The sequence below is a fragment of the Geospiza fortis genome, unplaced genomic scaffold (assembly GCF_000277835.1).
Source record: "Geospiza fortis unplaced genomic scaffold, GeoFor_1.0 scaffold43, whole genome shotgun sequence".
NCBI classification, from domain to species: domain Eukaryota; kingdom Metazoa; phylum Chordata; class Aves; order Passeriformes; family Thraupidae; genus Geospiza; species Geospiza fortis.
The window spans coordinates 615,874-626,270 of NW_005054431.1; the positions used below are offsets into that span (position 1 = coordinate 615,874).

General features: G+C 38.8%; 1 protein-coding gene across 1 annotated transcript in view; it reads left to right on the forward strand.

The window, feature by feature from the left end:
- Nucleotides 1–9,701, forward strand: part of HAPLN1 (hyaluronan and proteoglycan link protein 1) — a 65,534-nt gene extending 55,833 nt beyond the window's left edge. Inside the window, exon 5 of the mRNA XM_031061911.1 lies at nucleotides 5,248–9,701. Within this exon, the coding sequence (XP_030917771.1) occupies nucleotides 5,248–5,537 (290 nt within the window). The 3' untranslated portion in view covers nucleotides 5,538–9,701. The remainder of the gene's footprint in view (nucleotides 1–5,247) is intronic.
- The last annotated feature ends 696 nt before the right edge of the window (nucleotides 9,702–10,397 follow it).

Here is a 10,397-nt window from a genome sequence, read left to right on the forward strand (position 1 = left end):
AAAAGAGGCAGGTTCAGATACCTTCTAAATGGTTTCTCTGGAGGGAAAAAAAATCCCCCAAATAGATTATGACCTCAGGGATTATTACAAAAAAAATATTCAATTTCAAATAACTCAGCCATAAAAGCAAAATATCTTGGTCTGAAATACATGCAAAGCTTGTTTTTTATCTGAAGAAGAAAGGTAAAAGCCATGGTATTTAGCCATTTGGGTAAAAAAATGAAATTGTAATAATCAATGCAGTGAATCCAAATTCAGGTTCAGTGTTTTCCCTGTGGAATCATCATATCCCAACTGTGATGACCTGGATACACAAAAAAATAATGGCTCAAAATGAAGGCATTATACCATTAGTAAAAAAAAAATTACATGCTTTTCTGTTACCTGCACAAGGAAATAGCTTGAGCAAAGCTGCAATATCAAATAATCTTGTTACTTTATGAAATTATCCTCCATGATGACTTTTCGTAGAATAAGGCAAATACAACACACAATTTCTTCTGCCTGTTTTTTACTGATTTGTACTCAAATTAGCCGATTTATACCCAGATCTTTCTGTTGGTTCATACAAGATTTGTTCATGTTTTGCACCCAAGAACATGAAATCATTTCATACCCTTTATATCGAATAGTACCAGCAATCTGCCAGTTTATAAAGGTATATATAGTGATGTGTTTCATGAAACAAAGCAAAGAATAACACCAGCCTGATGCTGTCTGAGAAATCCATCAAGATATTTTGAAATAACAAAATATTTTCTGCCTGCAGTGGGTGGCAATATGTTCCCCAATCTGTTTTTACATTCCTTGTGCTGATAAAGGCTGAAAATGAATGTACACGTGTGGGGAGGGCCTAACTTAAATTTGAATATTCCACATTGGAATTTCCTGGTGTCTGAGGGCTCGGCTTTCCTCCCTCACAGCCAATTTCTCCCTCACTTGTCCTGCCCAATGGAAGCCACTCCAGTCCATGTCACCTTCAGAAAAGCTCAGGTGATCCAAAGTTTTTCCAGGGCTGCAGATCGCCCAAATTTCTCTCCTTTCCCTGTCCCAAGGAATGGGGATGCTCCTCCCCCATGCAATCTCTCCAGATGATCATTTTGGGGAAATAAATTCAGATAAATGCTTTTGTTACATTCTTCCCCACTGAGCCTAACAGCCATAAACCAAGGAATGTATAATGGAAGAGCTGAGTGAGTATTCTTTATTTATTTTCAAAGGTCTTCTGAAGGACAACTGTTCTTTTTTTTTTTTTTTAAAGAAAATCCCTGAGAATCTTTCGCACTGAAAAGTGCTAAAAGAGCTAAATGTAAATGTATTTCTCAGGTCCTCTACAATTAAGCATTTTAAAAGAAAATAAAGCACAAGTACAGCTTGCATTCACACTTTCCCCTCAATAACATGCATTTTATTATATACTTTTTCCACAGAAACATAGTGCATAATTGATCTTTCATCAGCTCTATGAGAATCAAGTAAAAAACTTGTTTTAACAGAGTTAAGAACACGAGGAATACATTTTTGAGAGCATGTTAAAAGCACAGCTGTGAGCCACCTGTTTATTACAGCAGTGCATGCGACAAGCAATTGTCACATTTAAATGGGAGAAAACTGTGGAAAGTCCTGTCTGAATAATGCTGACTGCTCATTTGACTATTTCAGAGTATTTTATCACTGGGAACATGTAGCAACTGTTCCAAAAAGAGAAATAGAACCCAAAATAAAATCACACACCCTTTATTAGCAGAGGTTGCTTTTGACTTACCAGAGTCATTACTGGTATTGGTATGTATAATTTTTTTTTCCTCACATATTTAATTCAAAATCAGTTATTCGAGGGGATCACTGGATGTCAAAATATTTACCAGGTCTTAAATATCTCTCTCCTTTTTTTTTTTTATTTTTAAATAAGAGAAACTTACTAATAAGCCTCTCAATTGAGCACTAAGCTTAAGGAAATCTCCAAGTGTGATTCATCCCTCAAACTTCCACAGCCACAAGGGTGTGGGGTGTGTGGGTCAGTGGCTGGAGTTTCCCTCTTTCAGCTGTTCTGTTACACACAAAAATCTTAAAATAGCTGTTATAGATGGGGTTTGGGCAGGTTTGAACAAACCCTGTGCCCCATGGTTTGGGTGTGAGGAGTCAAATCAGGCAGGATCCTCTGCAGAAGTGACCCAACCGCCAAGCACTAATGAGACAGAAAATTCCTCCATATCCTTCCACATCAATTAACAAATTCTGAGATGGAACAGTCAGGAACCCTTCCCAACTAACATCGGGGGGGGGAAACTGCAAATCTGCACAGAGTTTATTAATGGGATTTTATGTAATCAGACATTCTGGATACATATTGCACCCCTGTGGGGTTTACTATTAAATTTCTCTTGTTTGAGGGAGGAGCAGAGTATAGGATTTTTTTATTATTGATGTCATATGTCAAAAGCCCGACCTTACTGCAATCCCTAGGAAATTACATTCCATTGACATATGACTTGAAGAGGAACTCATAAACCAGGTGAAGTTTACCCACTATCAGTCCAAACCCCTGTTCCCCTAAATCAGAAATCCTGTTTGCTTTGGGGAAACCTCTTAAGAGTGTATCAGTAACAGGATTCCATTTAGTAAACATTTCCTTTAGCAGCACGTTGTGAATGCTCTCAGCTTGCCAAAACAGAGTTTTAAAAAGTGTTCTACAGAGGGATGATTACCTGTGCTCAAGAGTTTTCAATGGAAATTCTGTAGATACTGTCTCTGACATCAATGAAATTTTTTAAAAGTTCCTTTTCCACCACAGCTGCAATGCAAGTGCCTTTTTTTAAACTGTTTTTGTCTTGATATACAATTTCCAACCTTTAGACAGGGTTAATTCAATTCCCTTTTATTGTGATCTGACCTGACTTTCTTTTATTTAGAAAAAAAAATCTGTTTGATTTTTGCAGGAATATGAAGCTGATATAACTCTTAACTTGCTCACCACTTTTTCTTCGTACTAGGCATAGTTCTATGTGTCTACCTGATTTTTGTGAGGCAGAAAGTGGAGTACATTCTTAATTAATCAGTAAAGAGTGTGTTCTGGAATTAGAAGGTGCTCAGAAGAATAAAAAAAAAAATCCTTTTTTTCACCTAACTCTCCTCTTCAGGAGCAGGCAGATTGAAAAGTTGTGAATTTATTTGGAAATTACTGAATGCCTTCAAAGAAACACGATTCTTCTGCAGTCCACTTGGCTGCCAAAGCAGTGATGATAAATAACCACAAGTACAATGAATGAAATGCTCACAATGAATGTTTATTGCCTTGATAAATGGAATCAATACCAATATTATTGCTGTGTATGGATTAGTAGGGTAGACTTTGCTTTTTGGGCTCTCTTTTCTGGCATATATTTTCATTACCTTGAGACAGGGAACATTTTTCTCAGCAGCACTATCAGTTCAGTCTCGTGTTGTGCTGAGGATATTCCCTTTGATGCCTAAAGAGAAACAGAGCTGCAGAACTGCTGGTGAAGACTTACAACAGACATAATTTTGCTCCACCACAGGCTCAAACTGTCCTTCTGAGAAGCTGTTGGATACCTTGGCTTTGTCAAAAAAAAAAAAATTTTTTTTGTTGTATTTAATCAGAAACAAGGTCACCACCTTGTCAGAGAGCAAAAGAGCTGATACCTGGAGCTGCCTGCCCCTAAATGCTATCACTGAATGTGACTTCAGGTGGAGGTGCCATACTTTGATATTAGAAGAAACAAATATAGCATTGCCTTTTGTTTTGGGGTTTTTTGGGGTTTTTTTTTGAGGTTTGGTGGGGTTTTTCTGGTTTTTTTGTTTTTTTTTTTTTTTTTTTTGTTGTTGTTTTTGTTGTTGTTGTTGTTGTTGTTGTTGTTTTGGTTTTTTTGTTTTTTTGTTGGTTTGGGTTGTTGTTTTTTTTTTTTTTTGGTTGGTGGGGTTTTTTTTGTTCCAATAGTCTGTTTTCTGTACCTCTGCTGTTTCTTGGGTGAGTGCTTTTTTCCTCATGACACTTATCAATTCATACAAAAAAAATCACAATGTTTTCAACAACACAACATCCAACTGGCACAGACCCAAATTAACCACTGTTTCACACGATCCTTCAACAGAACATCTCCATTTCTCCTCGAAAGTCAATGTTATTGTATTGTTGCCTGAAATCAAAGCAGGAAAAAAGCCTTGCCACAGTATTAAAATGGTAAGATAAAAAAGAAGCTCCTTATTGGAAGCTTCCAGGTGTATCCATAGTCATGGGCTATGGGCACAATGGTATTGAATTTCTACAGTTTTATAAGGTTATTTAATTAGGATATCTAAGAGGTACATCCAATAGGAGATTCAATTGCCCCTTGGGTTGGTGCAAGGACTTCTATGCCCCAATTCCTGTTATGTCTTCTTATAGGTTCTCTCCTTGACAATAAGACCAAAAAGTATTTCAGGAATTTGCTGAAAGGTCATCCTATTACTCTAAAATCTTAGAGAAAGGGTAGGAAAAATACCAGGAGCTGTATAACTGGAATACAGAGCAGTGGATGTATGAAAAGTGCATGAAAAGTGCGTAAAAAGTGAAAATCTTTAGGCAACACCACTGAGGTCACAGAATCACCTGAAACGTGGTTGTGCTCAGGTTGGGTTGGTCTCTTTCTCCAGGCAGCACTGACAGAACCAGAGAAGACAGTCTCAAGATCTCCAATGGAAATATAGGTTGGATATCAGGAAAAAGTGTTTTAGAGGAAGAGTCATAAAGTTCTGGAATGTTCTGCCCAGGGAGGTGTTGGAGTCACCATCCCTGGGTGTGTTTAACAAAGCCTGGATGTGGCACTGGGTGCCAGGGTTTAGCTGAGGTGCTGGGGCTGGGTTGGACTCGATGGTCTTAAAGGTCTCCTCCAACCTGGAATTCTGTGGTTGGACTCGATGATCTAGAAGGTCTCTTCCAATCTGGAATTCTGTGGTTGGACTTGATGATCTAGAAGGTCTCTTCAATCTGGAATTCTGTGGTTGGACTTGATGATCCTGAAGGTCTCCTCCAACATGGAATTCTGTGGTTGGACTCGATGACCTTGAAGGTCTCTTCCAACCTGGTCATTCTGTGGTTGGTTGGACTCGATGACCTTGAAGGTCTCTTCCAACCTGGAATTCTGTGATTCTGTGATCACAAGATTTAAGCCTGCAAAACACCTCCAGCACCGCCGACACCCAACCTCCGCACCGCTAACACCTCCGCCTTTCCCCCTTTCTCCCCAGGTCGCTTCTACTACCTGATCCACCCCACCAAGCTGACCTACGACGAGGCCGTGCAGGCCTGCCTGAAGGACGGCTCCCAGATCGCCAAGGTGGGGCAGATCTTCGCGGCCTGGAAGCTGCTGGGCTACGACCGCTGCGACGCGGGCTGGCTGGCGGACGGCAGCGTGCGCTACCCCATCTCGCGGCCACGCAAGCGCTGCAGCCCCAGCGAGGCCGCTGTGCGCTTCGTTGGCTTCCCCGACAAGAAGCACAAGCTCTACGGCGTCTATTGCTTCAGGGCCTACAACTGAGAGGGTACACCTAGAGCGTGAAAATTTTTTTTTGGTTTTTTTTTTAAGTGTGAAAGATGTCTTGTTGTTTGTTTTTTTTTGTTGTTTTGTTTTTTTTGGTTTTTGGGGTTTTTTTTTGGTATGAACTCATGCAAGCTGCCAAAACTGTGATAAACCTCTTTTACTTACTGTAAAGAGTCATTTTCGGAGACACTCCCTCCCCCAAACCCATTGGTTTGGTTTTTGTTTCGTTGTAGTGTTTTCCTTCCTTGATTTTTTTTTTTTTGGTGAGAATATCATTCCATAGATATTTTAAATTAATATAATTTAATGGGAGCTCTAGGTAAGGAACTTTTTAGATTCCAATTCTTTACGCTATGTCATCCCAAAAAAAGTTATAGTTTTCGTGAATGGGGCATGCAATAGAGCTTGACAATTGCTAGGGCACAATTATGGAGTGTAAGGCTACTCAAAGCAGAAGCTTTTAAAAGCACAGATTTTACATATTTGTACCAGTTTGAGAAACACTGCAAATTGATTATGACAGGAATTTTAAAATAAAACAATCTTTTTGTTAAAGGGGATCAGTGAGGTTTCGGAAAGAAATCTCACAACAATATATGTTAGCAAATAACTGTTTTCACTGGTTCACATGGGAACAACAGAGTGTTTAACAAAAGCAGCTAAAACGGTCCACAAAAATAGGACTAGTTTTACAATTTCAAACCTTGCCTTTCTGAAAAATAAGCTCATGGTCCCATGCATAGGAAGAAGCACAATTAGTTCTCCTGAACATTTCAATTGTGTTTTCGTTGTGTATAAATCATTGAGTGAATAATTAACTGACGAGAAAACTCTTCTTTTCTTCTTCTCTCCAATTAAAGATGCCTGAGAAGTGTTGTATTACCTTTGAGTAGCTTTACTGAGCTATTTTTAAACTCTTAAAGGCCATTTGCTAAGCAGCATAATAGCATCTACTCAGGGCAGTTGCATAAATGAACTGCTGGACAGAGAAATTGTAAACTTTAGCAGCTTGATTTTACATTAGCCTTTGAAATGTTATTGTCTTAATTAAAGAACATTACAGTATTTAATATTTCTTAGCTATTTACACATCACAAGAAACAAAAATTAGAAAAAAATATTTAAAATGGTGAAGTCTTAGACTGTTAGACAAAATCTGAAACCAGCCATTAAGTTTTAGAAGAGAAAAAGGAAAAAAACACTTCATTTCCTTACATCTTATTTGTATCTAAAAAATACATCTGTTTTTTAAACTATCAGTGAGATAACATAGTATTGCTAGCCCTGAATTATTTAGTTAGTCCTCCTTAGAGTTAAGAGAAAATAAAGCTATTGAAATACTTCTTTTCACTAAATCTGCAGTGGTCTAGGTGGAAGATGTTTACCTAAATCTGCCAGTGTCAGAGAAAAACACACACTGTGCATGGTGCCTAGGATTTTCAGAGCTGCCTAAAGCACTAGGTCCTCCCTAAGTACCAGTTTGAGGGAATTTGGGGTTTCTAATGCAAACTCACTTTGGATGCAGCAATTCTTGGTGCTCATCTTCAGCTACCTTAATGCAACCAGTTTTTCAGAGAGCAGGTGCTCGAGGCTTTCTGAAACTTTACTCCACTTATGGTGTCTCAAGCTGGATATCCAAAATAATAATAAATAAAAAAAGGCAGAGAGACCACTGATTAAAAATATCTTGGTCTCGGGTAATCTCTTCAGCGTTTTTTGATGTTCTCTATCCAGTATTGGTTCTACCACTTAAAAATGGAGAACTCTTTTTCCTACTCTACTCTTGCTGACTACGAAGAACTCAGAGGACCAACATTTGTATTTACACCAAGTTTTATAGCTGCCCACTGTTTCCATAATTTAAACAAGGTATAGTGGTGTTTATCCAACTAGGACACAACCTGTATGCTTTCATGGATCATTTGGTGTAGCTATTTTCCCATGGATGTGAGTAAATAAATCTCTTTCCCAGAGTGGTTGTGGTCCATTTTTAAGACTCTGTGAGCAAGCCAGGCACAAGATATGGAAAGGGGCTCTAGCATAAGGTGTATTTTATTGGAGTTCATTCCCACTGAACTCAGAAGCAAATTTCCATCCTTCTGGGGATATTTGCATCCTCTATGGATATCTGTTCATGCTTTACTGATGGAGCAATCTCAGTGCCAAACCCCCTCCTTTTTTTAAATCCACCAGGAATTGGATTTTCTGAAAACAATATCCCTTAACTATAAATAGAGACTTACTACAGGTCAAGTCCCTAAAACCATGCAACTTTTCTTGAACAGCCATTTCTTAAATCCATGCCCATTTCATACATTTTCCCAGGCCATTCAGAGCCTTCTCTGAAACCTTTGGAGAAAAAAACTGGAAATGGAAATAGAAATGTTAAGTACCCAACAAAGAAAAGGAGTGGGGTATGCAAGAGTGGACCATGATCAAGAGGAATACATGTCATTCCTCCATCCAACCTTCAGAAAATTTGAAAAAATGCAAACTATTCCACAGTTTTTCTTCTGAAGTTTGGACAGGAAGGTTGTGGGGTGGGAAAAGCTGTAGAGAATATCCAAGTAATTACCACAGCTAGATCCAGAGGTGCTGTAAAGAGGGGAGCCTTACGTAGCTTGCTCTACCCTCCCCAAAGATCTGCTACATCTGGAGGAGGCTGCATGGTTTTCTTATTGCACAGAGGTGAGGAGACCCTCATGAATTTTTTTTTTTGTACCTCTCCAAAGAAACCCCCAGAGGGTTTCATCAAGATGCATCACCTTTTTTTTTTTTACTTTTTTTTTACTTGTTTTTTTTTGCAGGAATGGGGAAAATATTTTGCCTGCATTAAAAAAAAAAAATAAACAATGTACACATCCAACCCACTCGTGGGGCTGGCTGAAGTGCCCTCACTGCTAGACCAAAGGCACTGCTGGAAAGGCCAAGCTCAGCCTTTCACCAACTTTGCAACGCTCTGGAGATGGCTGGTCAGGTCCTAAATCACAGCAATCTCAGGCTTGCTCTTGTTTTTTGCCTTCTGTGTCCACACCTTCCCCAGGCCGGCCACGGTCCGGGCGTAGCATCCTCTGACCCTGCCCTGCTTCCAGCATCCCCCAAACCCCAGCACAACCCCAGGAAGGTGGCTGAGCAGGCTCTGCACCACCCACCCAGGGGTCTCCCCCTGTCTTGGCAGCACAAGGAGGGCAACGAGGGGTCAGGGTGTCCAGAGGGACGCCGAGCTGACCGCAGATGGCTGAATTTTACCAAAACCGCTGGTTTTCGCTGCCTGTAACCCTGCGTGGGAGACGCCGCTTGCTTGGGGTGGTAAATTCCACGTGTGGAGTCACAGGGTGTGGGCTCACACCCGCCGTGTTGCCCACCAGGAGCTCGGTAGTCTAATTTGGGATCAGGCTAGATTTAGGTCCATGTATCAATATACAATGCTATTATAACAGCTAACCGGACAGTCTGGTGAAAATGCGTTTGCACCGGAAAAAAGTATAAGTGTGTAAAAAAAAAATAATTAGTTCTAATGTAAGCAGGTGTAAAAACCATATGAAATGTGTATGATTACCTGAGAAGTGGGCACAAATAGACAAAAAGACACGAATTGTATTTATTTTTACAGCTAATGACTCCATTTCCTTTTGTAATGTCAAATGTCAGGATGTTTTCTTATTTTCAACTAAGCTAGCTAGGTGCTTGAATAAAAACTTTGAAAAGCAGCTTAATAACTGGATTAAAGCCTGTGCTATTTTCTGTTCATGAGAGAACATTGTTAGCATCATGTTCTCAGTCATTATCTTCTATTTCACAATGTATCAGAATTTTAATGCCCATGAATTAACAACAATTAAATCACGTTGTTCTTTCCAATATCATGATTTCTCCTTATTGACTGACCATTCTTCTCCTTCTGTCTCAGAAAACACAAATAGAGAAAATCAAAACATGAAAATATTTACTTTGCCATATTAAACAACATGATTATGAAACTAAGGGGTGGGAGGGGAAAGGCTGCTCTGTGAATATGATTCACAAAGAAAATAAAGAGAACTGTATTCCAAATCTTTTGTTTTATGCTTCTTTGAAGCATTTTTTAAGGTAGAAGTGCAAGTACCATTTTCTTCTTTGTGTTTTCTGCCATCTTCTAAAATAAAATAAACCATAAATAAAGAAGGTGCTTTTTAAATTATTTTCATAGTTATGGTTGATATGACACTGCACATCCATCTCTAGAAATTGGATGCAGAACAGTGTTTCGTGTATGAGAAAATTCATTAAATTATTTATATAATCCTCCAGCCTTAGAAATTAAAACCCAACAAAAATCTCTCTTTGTAAAGTGAAACAAGAAAAATTTCCAGCATCAAGCAAGAATTAATTATTCAAAGCAGTTGGCCAGCTTTTCAGCTTCTGTAATCACACCATTTCTGCATTCTTTTATTGATCTGTGCCAGAAAGTTAACCCTGAAACTTGCCTGCACTGCACCATTTTGCTGGGAAACACTAATATTCCATAAAGTTTCAGTACTTTGGTCATGTTGAGAAACAGGACAAAAAGAGCTTTGGAAAATTTGTCACTCAGAACAGGGGAAACCTGTGTTATCATTTATATATGGTTGAGATTAATATCCTTTACTTTCTAACAATTTAGTTAAAAAAAAAATTAAAACTTGCAACATTTTCACTTCACAACATTATTAAAACTGCCTTTTGAATAAACAGTCACTCAGTAATAAGGATTTTAATTAATAGCAACAGACTCCCTGCAATGATATTTTGCTGTTCAAAATAGAGTCACTGTCTTGTGCTTGGAAGAGGCTGGATTTAAGACTTGATGGAATTACCTCAAAACCAGAAATGTGAAGA